At 46.0% G+C, this 12,644-nt stretch overlaps 1 protein-coding gene across 1 annotated transcript in view; it reads right to left on the bottom strand.

The window, feature by feature from the left end:
• Window positions 1–12,644, bottom strand: part of KMT2A (lysine methyltransferase 2A) — a 121,107-nt gene that overhangs the window by 93,033 nt on the left and 15,430 nt on the right. Inside the window, 2 exon segments of the mRNA XM_040425432.1 lie at window positions 1,187–3,771; window positions 4,233–4,302. Of these exon segments, the coding sequence (XP_040281366.1) occupies window positions 1,187–3,771; window positions 4,233–4,302 (2,655 nt within the window).

The following is a 12,644-nucleotide window of genomic DNA, read 5'->3' on the forward strand; positions in this document are numbered from 1 at the left end:
TCTTTGCCTACATACGTCAGGGTTATTATAAAGAACTCTAATATACCCAGCATAGACACAGATTTAAAAGGTCATCTGTCAGCAGTTTTGTACCTATGACACTGTCTGACCTGTTGCATGTGCGCTTGGCAGCTGAAGGCATCTGTGTTGGTCCCATGTTCATATGTGCCCGCATTGCTGAGAAAAATTATGTTTTAATACATGCAAAAGAGACTCTAGGAGCAACGGGGGCGTTACCATTACACCTAGAGGCTCTGCTCTCTGCAACTGCCATGCCCTCTGCACTGACAGGACCGGGCAGTGTAAACATCCTCACACCTGGTCCTGTCAAAGTGAAGAGGGTGCGGCAGTTGTAGAGAGAGCAGAGCCTCTAGGAGTAACGTCAACACCCCCGTTGCTCCTAGAGGCTCATTTTGCATATATAAAAACATTGTTTTTCTCCGCAATGCGGGCACATATGAACATGGGACCAACACAGATGTCTTTAGCTGCCAAGCGCACATGTAACAGGTCAGCCGGTGTCATAGGTACAAATCTGCAGACAGATGCCCTTTAAAGAGATAACACACCGCCAACCTGTAGCAGCTACCAGGAGGAGCGTACTGTACATATTATTATTATTAAAGGGGTTGTATCATTGCAACAACTTATCCCCATAGAAGGTCTAACCTGTGAGGTCCCATGTGGAAATGCATGTTTAGCGACTCCTTCCAACTCTATGAGACTAGCACAGATAGCCCTCTCCAGCAGACCCACAGCTGAATTAAGCAGAAGCACGCATGCATGTCCACCACTCCACTCAAATGGGGGAACACAGGCCCCGGTTCTAGTGATTGGCAGGGATGCCAGTGGTCGAGCCACCACCAATCAGACACTATTCTAGGGGGATAGGTTTTTGTAATGGAATAATCCCTTTATGTCCAATGTAAGCTCCGTCTACTATCGATTGCAGTTAACAGGTAATAACTGGTAGAGTAGTGGGGGGTCTCTATCGCCAGAACCAAGGATCCTTCATGTCAATGGAGCAGCTTTCAAGCTCCGTTCAAAGCCTATGGGACTGACAAAGACAGCTGAGCGCTGTACTCGCTTATCTTCATCAGTCCCATACAGTATGAAGGAAAGAACTGAATACCGCAAGTCAACAGGCTACTTCTCATACATGCACAGTTATTCTGACGTCACTGACCTGTGCTTTTGGTTGTTCTCCTGGTTTCCGCAGTTTACTTTTCTCTATGTTTTGCAGCTGACACTTGGCTGTTCTTAAGAGACTGGCCACATGCTTTTTTGAGGCAAGAAATTTGTCCAACATGGAGCCAATGGTGGTTGTAGAGCTTTTGACAGGATTTACAGGTTGGACTGGGACAGCTGTGTGGGGCTCTGTCGGTGGAGATTTGGCACCAGTTTCCAAATCGTGCTTCTCAGAAATACCACGGCCTTTCTTGGATACCTTATTCTTAGCCGGCACTGGTACTGCAGGTAAGGCCGGCAGACTTGTTGCTAAAGAGGGCTCCGCCATCACTGTCCTCTTCCTTGAAAGGAGTTTTATTGGTGTTGCAGGGGTGAGGGCCTCACCGTCGCTCTTCTCTTTCGTGCTTTTTTTGGCAGCATCTGAACCCTTCTTACGTTTATCCTTTCTGGAGTCATGAGAGTTTTCCTTCTCTCGGTCCTTTTCTCTACATCTTTCAGTTTCCCTTTCTTTAGGCGCCTCGTCAGATATCCTTCCTTTATTCCGTCCTCTATCCATCTGGGGACTAGAAGGGAACAAAGGGAACAGAGCGGCCGAGCTGTTGGAAGAGGATGAGAAGTGCTCACCTGGAGTGCTGGCTTGCTTCCTTGGTTTCTGACTTTTTTCAGCAGAATCCCCAGGTGCTGGAGTAGTCGACGTGGAAGAGAAATGAAAGCTTGGGTTTAAGGCACTGGCGGTGAGAGGACTGACAGAGATGCCTGCAAGTGAGGTGGACGACTGAGGTATGAGGGATGCTGCCACGTTGCTGCTACTTTCTCTCCTACTCCTTGTTCTCATGGAGTGAGATGGTGATCTTGACACAGAACTGCGGATGGGACTGAAGACTCTCCTCTTCCTTCTACGGGAGGCCATTCCAATAATGGAAGACGCCCCACCAGAACGCCCCACAGATGACGGAAGAGTCACTGACTCAAATATACGGGAGTGTGCTTCACTGGGGGTAAATCTGGGTGCACGCAGTATTGGGCTTCGTTTAGGTACATCGAACCTCCCCGCGGCATGTAATTGAGAAAACAGTCTTCCAGGGGCTACCACAGAAGCAGAGCTAAATCCGGAAGCAGAAGCGAGTCCTACATCCTCCGCTGTCAGCGGTGGAGACCTGAAATTGTCAAATATGGGTTTTCGAATGAGGCCTTCTTTGGCATATTTAGCAGAGGAGAAGTACTGAGATTCTGGTCTGGAGGTCCAGCGGAAAGTTGGTTCCCTTAGAATTGACCTTCTCTTCTCATGCATGCGTGAAGCAGAAAGGAAGGGTGGATGTAGAGGAATATTAGGAGGAATGACCCAGGTTGAGTGCTCAGAAAGGGAAGAGGGGGGCTGATGAGGTGCAGGAGGACTCAGAAGTGGTGGTGATGCAGATGACTGCTGAAGAGGTGGAGAAATAATCTTCTTCGTCTGTCTAGAATTAAAACTTCTGTTACAATTAGACATTCGACGACTCCTTGCTCCACCTCCACGGTTTTCTGGAACTGACTGAGGAGTAGCTACGGGCATCTCTGTTAGACATTCTTGAGGGTCTGTTACAGCAGGTGTCTCCTCTGAAGCCTGAGACTCTGTTGAGGTGTCTACACTAGGGCTGCTAGATCGGGACTCATCTGATGTAGCCTGGGAGGACTGTTGGGAAGCTGCGCTCGACTTCTCACTAGACTCACAAGATGCCGCACTAAAACGTCCGATCGGAGCAGTCTCGAGTCGAGCAATCTTGATTGGGGGCTCATAATCTTCATCTTCGATAAACCTCCTAGGTGTCTTTATAATTCGGGAAGAGACAGTACTAACAACCGGCATAATAAATTGTCGTATATTCTTCAGCTGTGTGCCTCCTTTACGTCCTTGCAGTTTAGCTGCTTCTAGTTCCATCTTCTTCTGGGCACCTTTCTTGGCCTTCTGCAGAAGCTGCTTGGCAATGGTTGTATCAGTCCTTTTGGAGGTGGGAATTATCCTGACAGGTTTAATCCTACGTGGACTTTGTCGCACAGAAACTCTGGCTTCATCTTTTAAGAGTTGAGGGGATTCCTCTTTACGACCCCTTTGTGATTTATCCCCTTGTGACTGTCTCAACATGATCTCAGGTGGGGTTGGCTTGAACCTTTCCGAGGACGGAGGTCTACCACGCCTTTTGACAATCTGAACAGCGGCTTTCCGTCCAATTTGCAGTTTTTCCCCTTTGAACTTGGGTTTTATTGGAGACAGTAGGACTGTTCTGAGTTTCTTTATTTTGGCAGCATGCTGGAACGCAGCAGTCTGCTTTCTCCGCTTAGTTTTATCTTCTCGAGATGTCTTAACGGGTTCCGATACCTCACGTTTGTCCTGGGTCATCTTGAATTTGACACTGCCCTGTGCGGGCGGTCTTCCCCTTCTCTTCTCTTCTGGTTTACGCTCTGGTTTCTTTGCTTTATCTGCTGGCCTGAGATCCTGTTTATTTGTCACAGGGCTACGGTTATCTGCAGGAGTTGAGGAAGCATCAGAGCTCCTGGATAAACTGCTACGGGGCCTGCCACGCGGTTTTCTTGGGGTTGACTGATCTGAAACACACAACGCGGGGGACAAAATTCTTAAAAACGCATAAAAAAGGAGTAACAATCCTGAAAGATTAAACAAAAGGATTAAAAACAGCCTTGAGTTCTGGTGACAGAAAGCCAAGCTTCTCCATTACTAGGTTCAAATATAATAGGGCTACAAAATAACACACAACAAAAAAAAAAAATTTAAGTTAATTTAGAAGTCTCAACAGCCAGACCCGATGCAATCAGATCACCCAAGGGGAAGCTGCAAATTCAAAACGAGTAAAAGTTTTCACAAATTATAACATGTAAAAGCCCTCTAAAGCCGTTTCATTAAATGATAACATGCAGCTGCATCCCCCTCCTTCGCTAGTTTCTAAACATGTACAGAAGAGCTGCAGCCAGGCCTATAGTTACTTCCTAAATCTAATACAATAAGCACATGTACACATAGTATAAAAAAATAAAAAACCCACAATTACCTGAGGGAGATTTAGTGGGGCTGCGAGTTTTAACTTCATCATCTGGACCAAATCCTAGAAAGTGATCCTCCTGCAGACGAAAAAGACCACGTTACTAAAACTTTTGCAATTCACTTTCCTGTCCGTGGCCAACCTTACTTTTCTCAACATCGTGCAATGATCAAATTATTTTCTTCTCGTTTACAGCTGGAAACAGCCACATTACTGTTTGTCCAGTTTGAAGAACTGGGCCAATCCTAGCCCTACGTGAGCGTAAGCATTAAAGGAGGACCTTTCATGTTGTTTTTTTTATTCTAGATAAATACCTTTACTTGCGGGGTACCCCCCACTTATGCTGCCACCCTGCCTGATTTTTTAAAATATCGCTCCTTACACCCCCCTGTAGTTTTCCCGCTCAGTATGCTAATACTGAGCATCGGTACAGGGAGGAGGAGACGCCAGGGTTTCTCAATGGGCGTCTCCTTCTCCCTGGCTGTGCCGCGATCCAATCACAGCGGAGAGCGTCACAGCCAGGGAGGAGGAGTTTTTTTTTTTCTTTTCTCTCTCCCTGTGACGTTCTCCGCTGTGATTGGATCGCGTCACAGCCAGGGAGAGGGAGGCGCCCATTGAGAAACCCTGGAGCCTCCTCCTCCCTGTACCGATGCTCAGTATTAGTATACTGAGCGGGAAAACTACAGGAGGGCACAGCGGGGCATAGGAGCGATATAAAAAAAACAGGCAGGGTGGCAGCATCAGCGGGGGGTACCCCTCCAAGTAAAGGTATTTATCTAGAATAAAAATAAAAAAACATGAAAGGTCCTCTTTAAAGGCTATGGACATGTTCGAAAAATAATTTTTTCTTTTTGACTTCTACTTATTTTGAGCTAAATAACAGAACAGGCTCTCTGCTTCTGCTGACCGCTCAATCTGTAGACATTAACTCCTGGTCGCATATACACATTCGTTTAATCTAGATTGATGGATGGATTTGCATGCATCCATATAAACGACGGATCCCAACAGACTGGCCAAGAAAGACCAAGTGACCATATCGACGTCTCCAGTCTAACCAAGTGCAATCTACCTACGTGAGAGATTTATGGCATACTTTAAAGCAGAGACGCACAACAGGTGACCCACGGGACCACACGCAGCGTGCTATTCCATTTTTTGCAGTCCCCAACCATGGGGACACAGGCATGCTTTGCTGCAGAAACCCAAAGGTTAAAATATAAATATATATATATATATATATATATATTTTTTTGCATGAGGGATCCATTCTCTAAAGCTGGCCATACATTTGGGATAATGATCAGCCGCAGTGTGACCGATCAGTCATCCATGGGATCAAACAATCCCACCAACAAAACTGCCCAACCAGGGAGTCCATTTATTATTATTTTTTTTATTATATAACAGACTCCCTGATGCTTGAACACAATGGCAAGTGATCGGCTGAATTCAGCCGATCAATGGCCAAAGTTTACCATCATGGTGGACTTTAATCTTATGTGTATGGCCATCTTTATCCTTGGATGATCACAGCTTTAGGGCCCATTCACACGACCGTATTTATGGGTCCGCATCCGTTCTGCAATTTTGCAGATCAGATGCAGACCCATTCATTTCAATGGGGCCGCAAAAGATGTGGACAGCACACCGTGTACCGCAGCTCTGCAAAAAGAGAGAGCAATTGTGGACAAGAATAGGCATTTCCACCATTGGACTGGCCGTGAGCATTCTGCATTTTGCAGAACGCACGCTAGCCAGTACTTGGGTTTTGCGTACCACAAAAACACACACGACCATCTGAATAAGCCCTTAGCGGCAGGACTAATGATACATGTAAGCGCCTTCTAGTGACTGCTCACCGGTATCTTCCATGTTCAAAAGAAAAGGGAGTAGTGACGAGCAGGGACAGGCAAGTACTAATGGGGCACTTAGTGGATAGCATTTTTACCAACAGATGTTGCCTCTTTAAAGGGAGTCTGTCACCACATTTGGGCATATTAGACTGATCAAATAGTGTTATATGTGCCACCCAGAACTTAAAAACTGTACCTTTGTTGTGGAAAACGGACTTTTCTTTTAGCCAAAAATGAACTTTGAACATTATGTTAATGCGCCCTCTCAAGTGCCCAGGGCGGCGTCTCAATCCTCCGAGCCCCAGGCAGCACCTCCTCAACGGCTCATAACCCCGCCCTCCGTGTGCCTCTGCCCGCCCGTTTACTCCCCTCCTCTGTCCTTCAGCTGCGCAGTCAAATTCGTAGCGGGCGCATACGCAGTAGGTATTGCGATGCCCTGCCAGGAGCGGGCATCGCATTGCGCATGCACCCGCTACGAATTTGACCGCGCAGCTGCAGTGGAAAAGGAGAGAGAGGAGGAGAGTAAACGGGCGGGCAGAGGCACACGGAGGGCGGGGTTATGAGCCGTTGAGGAGGTGCTGCCTGGGGCTCGGAGGATTGAGACGCCGCCCTGGGCACTTGAGAGGGCGCATTAACATAATGTTCAAAGTTCATTTTTGGCTAAAAGAAAAGTCCGTTTTCCACAACAAAGGTACAGTTTTTAAGTTCGGGGTGGCACATATAACGCTATTTGATCAGTCTAATATGCCCAAATGTGGTGACAGACTCCCTTTAAAGGGGAAATTCCATTCAAGGCATTTATGGCAAATCAACAATATGCTATAAATGTCCGATAAATTCAGACCATTTAATGTGGGAAGGGAATGTCCATTTAGAAAAGGTTATGCACCTCTGACAATCAAAATGAATACAGATATCACCCAATTCATGGCGAGAAACCGTTCAGTGATGCTCCTTGCCCAAAGCTCTCAAAAATCTTCTGGATGCAAGTCAAAGCAAATGTCATTATCTACATTATTACAGAAATTCTGTAATTATTAGGACTGAAAGGGGTATTTCAATCTTCTAAACTGATGGCATATTTATGATCACGGTGGTCTAATATCAAAAAGACCCCCAACCTCTAGTGGTTTAGTGCTACAACACTTCTAAAAAGGAGACCATACACCTTCAACATCTTTTGGCAGAAACCTCGTTCGGATGACGGCCATTCCTCCTGTCCCCCCCACCTCCATATTCCTACACACTTGTGTGGCTGAGCATGCATGTTTTCTCAAATGGGAGAGGGGGAATAAGTTGCAGCCAAGCGTCTCTGGGTCAGCTTCTCTCCATTCAGAACAACAGAAAAGCATGCTGAAATCCAACATGTCTATCCCTTCTCTTTCCACCGATGTCATCTATCCAGGGAGAGCTGACAGACACCTTAAAGTGGGGGGCTGCAGGCGATGTCGAACCAAAACCCCTTTAAGAGGACTGTCAGCAGCTATGATCAAGCTAAACTGCTGACAGCACTAGGTAGGGGGTAGGAGCTTTTCTCATCAGGAGTAGTGTGAATATGAACTTTTTCCAGAGCATGCCCTACCAATGACACCAAACACAATAGCATCAGGGTTGGGTCTGGGGTTTTCAGGGACCCACAGACTACAATATGCGTCAGTAATCAAGGACAATAAGAGGACGTGCTTCCGTGATGTCAACAAGGACCCACGACCTGTAGAAAACCACTAAAGTGTGAATACATATATTAAAGTGAATAGATGCACGTGCTGTCCATGGTCAGCACAAGTCCCCGATTTACTGACGTATGAAAGATCTTACAACCTGAAGGACCGATTATTTTGGGACCCAGCAACATGAATGGCTGCAGCTGCACATTTGTAACCTGGTTCCTCGAATACATTCAGGGGTGGACAAGTCCATATTCCTCGAAATCCTGTCTCTATTGCAGGATTCCTATGGCAGACGTAGTCATTATGTAATGTTCCGAGAACTAGCGAGGCACGTGGATGCTGCCCGAGGTCCTCTAGTGGGTTAATAATATCTCCAGCACATGAGTCATATGAGAGGAGGGAAATGACACACTGGGAGGGAGGGGGAGACGGATTAACAAGAGCCACGATAAAACACGAAAGCAAATACACGCATCGCCAGAGCCAAGCAGCCTCACGTCTGCCGAATATTTACAGTTCTCCATCTGAAAACATTTAACGATGGGAGTGAGCGAGCTGTCTGCAAAGTGCTTCGCTGTGTGAGAACAGTAGCGACTACAACAAGTCCAAGCGCTGAAGACCATCTTCTACTATTTGCACTAAAAAGGGAACTTGTCACCTGGTTTGGGGGCCACTAAACAGCATGTACCTAGAGTTTAGGCTCCCAAACCTGCCCATAAGAAACCCATCTGTCCCCACGAAGACTAGTAAATGGAGAAGAGTCCAGGACTCTAGAGGCACTGTAGGGGTGCACAAAACACTAATGAAGATTAGGATTGTGCAACTCGTTTTACTGAGCATGTGCCTGACGTGCAGTGCTTGCACAGTGGAGAAAGGTGTGCCGTCCTCGGCATAGTGCGCACCCAATGCAGCTGGGGGATGAGTCCTGGACTCTTCCCTTGTTTGTTTGTTTTTCATTTGCTATTCATTGTGGGGATGGATGAGTTTTTATGGTCGGGCATAGTACCCCAAATCCAGCTGTGTAGCAGTATGCTGGTGGTCATATGGCCCCAAACCAGGTCTCAGACCCAAACTCACACAGTCATAGACCAGCTCTGCATGCAACAGTTTGTATGTCCAAAATCTGGCATTTATGCTGGAAAGCGGCCAGATCACTACTGGATCCACTATAGTCAATAGGGAAGGGATCAGGGATCCCGTGGTGATCAGTAGAATGCGGCAATGTCGGACCCGGTGAACTCCAATGGGTTGTTCTCTGCCAGAACAGTCTGCCGGAAACGTTCACCAGAGATGTGAACATGGCCTAAACTGGCAAAGCTTGGGACATCAGATTTAAGTAGACTAGGAATATCTGTATTTACACCTGGTTTGTACCTTACCATCAGGGGGGTTAACAACGCAAATATGTATTTTTTGTACAGTATCGGAAGGAACCGTATTGCCCTGCGCTCAGTTTTGGGACTCATGAAAGAACAGAGTAATTATATCCCCATTTTCACCCAGACAAACCCCCTGATATGAGCATCGGAGCATTTCATGCCCCGATGCTCTCTTTTGCCCTCCGTTCAATCGTACAGGGCAAAGGCATTTTCTGAAGATCCGGTTATGCCTAGCAGTGAGCCCAGTGATGTCACCGGCACTAATGGGCGGGCTTTAGCACTGCCCTAGACTGTAAAACCGCTAGGGCAGCGCTAAAACCCACCCATCAGAGCCGGTGACGTCACCAGCAACACTGCTAGGTGGAGGCATCCGCCTAGCAGTGTGAAAATACAAACAAAATTGTGCGATTCAGAGCATGAAATGCTCTGATGCTCATGTCAGGGGGGCTGGTGAAAATTGGGATATGTCCGGGGGTCAGCTCTAAATTTGGACAACCCCTTTAATCTTTGACGGTTACAGCCACGGTTGGTCAGTGATACAATAGCAAGAAAAAGTATGCGAACCCTTTGGAATGATATGGATTTCTGCACAAATTGGTCATAAAATGTGATCTGATCTTCATCTAAGTCACAACAATAGACAATCACAGTCTGCTTAAACTAATAGCATACAAAGAATTAAATGTTACCATGTTTTTATTAAACACACCATGTAAACATTCACAGTGCAGGTGGAAAAAGTATGTGAACCCTTGGATTTAATAACTGGTTAAACCTCCTTTGGCAGCAATAACTTCAACCAAACGTTTCCTGTAGTTGCAGATCAGACGTGCCCAACGGTCAGAAGTAATTCTTCACCATTCCTAATTTACAGAACTGTTTCAGTTCAGCAATATTCTTGGGATGTCTGGTGTGAATCGCTTTCTTGAGGTAATGCCACAGCATCTCAATCGGGTTGAGGTCAGGACTCCAGAAGGCGTATTTTCTTCTATTTAAGCCATTCTGTTGTTGATTTACTTCTATGCTTTGGGTCGTTGTCCTGTTGCAACAGCCATCTTCTGTTGAGCTTCAGCTGGTGGACAGATGGCCTCAAGTTCTCCTGCAAAATGTCTTGATAAACTTGGGAATTCATTTTTCCTTCGATGATAGCAATCCGTCTAGGCCCTGACGCAGCAAAGCAGCCCCAAACCATGATGCCCCCACCACCATACTTCACAGTTGGGATGAGGTTTTGATGTTGGTGTGCTGTGCCTCTTTTTCTCCACACATAGTGTTGTGTGTTTCTTCCATCCAGGTGCTCTTGTGCAAAATGTAAACGTGCAGCAATGTTTTTTTGGACAGCAGTGGCTTCCTCTGTGGTATCCTCCCATGAAATACATTCTTGTTTAGTGTTTTACGTATCGTAGATTCGCTAACAGGGATGTTAGCATATGCGAGAGACTTTTGTAAGTCTTTAGCTGACACTCTAGGATTCTTCTTCACCTCATTGAGCAGTCTGCGCTGTGCTCTTGCAGTCATCTTTACAGGACGTCCACTCCTAGGGAGAGTAGCAGCAGCAGTGCTGAACTTTCTCCATTTATAGACAATTTGTCTTACCGTGGACTGATGAACAACAAGGCTTTTGGAGATACTTTTATAACCCTTTCCAGCTTTATGCAAGTCAACAATTCTTAATCGTAGGTCTTCTGAGAGCTCTTTTGTGCAAGGCATCATTCACATCAGGCAATGCTTCTTGTGAAAAGCAAACCCAGAACTGGTGTGCGTTTTTTATAGGGCAGGGCAGCTGTAACCAACACCTCCAATCTCATCTCATTGATTGGACTCCAGTTGGTTGACACCTCACTCCAATTAGCTCTTGGAAATGTCATTAGTCTAGGGGTTCACATACTTTTTCCACCTGCACTGTGAATGTTTACATGGTGTGTTCAATAAAAACATGGTAACATTTAATTCTTTGCGTGTTATTAGTTTAAGCAAACTGTGATTGTCTATTGTTGTGACTTAGATGAAGATCAGATCACATTTTAGGACCAATTTGTGCAGAAATCTATATCATTCCAAAGGGTTCACATACTTTTTCTTGCAACTGTACATGCAAGTAATACGGACGTATAATATAGCCAGAATGGGGACATCTGAAACAGGCCTAGGAAACCAAGATCTGAAGGCAGAAAGAAACCGCTCCCATAAAAAAAAAATACAAGAGAATCCAGTGGCGTTCAAAATAAGGTACTTTTTTTTATTATTATTATTTAGTACAGTACTTGCAATAGGACACTTTCACGAGGACTTCACCCCCTTTCTTGAAGTATAAGAAAGCGATAGTGTTGTCATGTGTGGTGTAAGACGTGCCCGAGGTTAGATAAACGTTCAGTGGAGCCAAGTATTACATAAGGATTTCTAGGAAGCCCTCGCTCCGCCTGCGTCATCCCCAGCCTGGAGCTGCTGCTCTGAGGTTTATTTTCGGCTCTGGCAGCCGCCATTCCACCCACTTTTTTCATGAAAAGTTAATGACCAACTTATAGGAAAAAAAAAAAACTAAAAACTTTACAAGTCCAGAGGAAAACACGCTAGGCATGAACGTACTATGTCAAACACTTCTCCAGAGCGGCAGGAGCCGGGCCAATAAACCCTACGTCAGAGGTCAGCATCCTCCGGCACGCCAGCTGCTGTGAAACTACAACTCCTAGCAAGACACATACATTACTCCATGATACAGACTTGGTCAAACGAGTCCTTATCTGAGGGAGCGGTGCCCTTGTACTTCTCACAAGGGAGGACATACTGTACTTCGCATGAGGTTCTGTGGACGTTTTGGAGGACAGACAATTAAAAGGTCTGATGAGCTTCAATGGGAAAATAAAGAAATAAAAACCCAGCAGCCAACTTCTAGGTGCTCTGTCCTGAGCGTCGTATTTGCAAAAAACACATGTGGCCAACTCATCTCAGGTAATGTGTGGGCATGGGCATGTGTGCAAAGCTCAACCCCAGCTGCACGAGACCATGCCAATGGTTTAGTAGCCCCAAACCTAGTGACACGTTCCCTTTAATATGGCATCGCCAGGTCAATTACCTACAATTGTGTAAATTTGAACATCTCTCTGGAACTTCCAATAGTTAGCCAAGTTTAGGACACTAATGTGGAAGGCAAAGCTTCATTAAAAGGGTTTCCTCTGGTCTATCCTCTGGATAAGGCCATCAATATCTGATGGTGGAGGTCCGTCATCCTGCTGTAGTGTTGGCGCAGGAGCTAAAGCTCTGTCCATGGTGTCCACTAGTGGATGGACCTAGTTACTGCGGCGCAGTTCCCACCGCAGCGAATGGGAGCCACTGCAGAACAGCTGATAGGGGGAGGGTGGGGCAGGGCGTCAGGTGCCTATCCTAAGAATAGACCAACATATAAAGGAATGGAAAACCGCTTTAAAGCCTGGGGGAAAACTTCAAAAGGTACGTCTAATTGAGAAAACGCCTTACTGGAGAATTTATAGTTAAAAGGCTTATTCTTTGATTAAAGGG

Source organism: Bufo bufo, chromosome 1 (assembly GCF_905171765.1).
Source record: "Bufo bufo chromosome 1, aBufBuf1.1, whole genome shotgun sequence".
Lineage (NCBI taxonomy): Eukaryota > Metazoa > Chordata > Amphibia > Anura > Bufonidae > Bufo > Bufo bufo.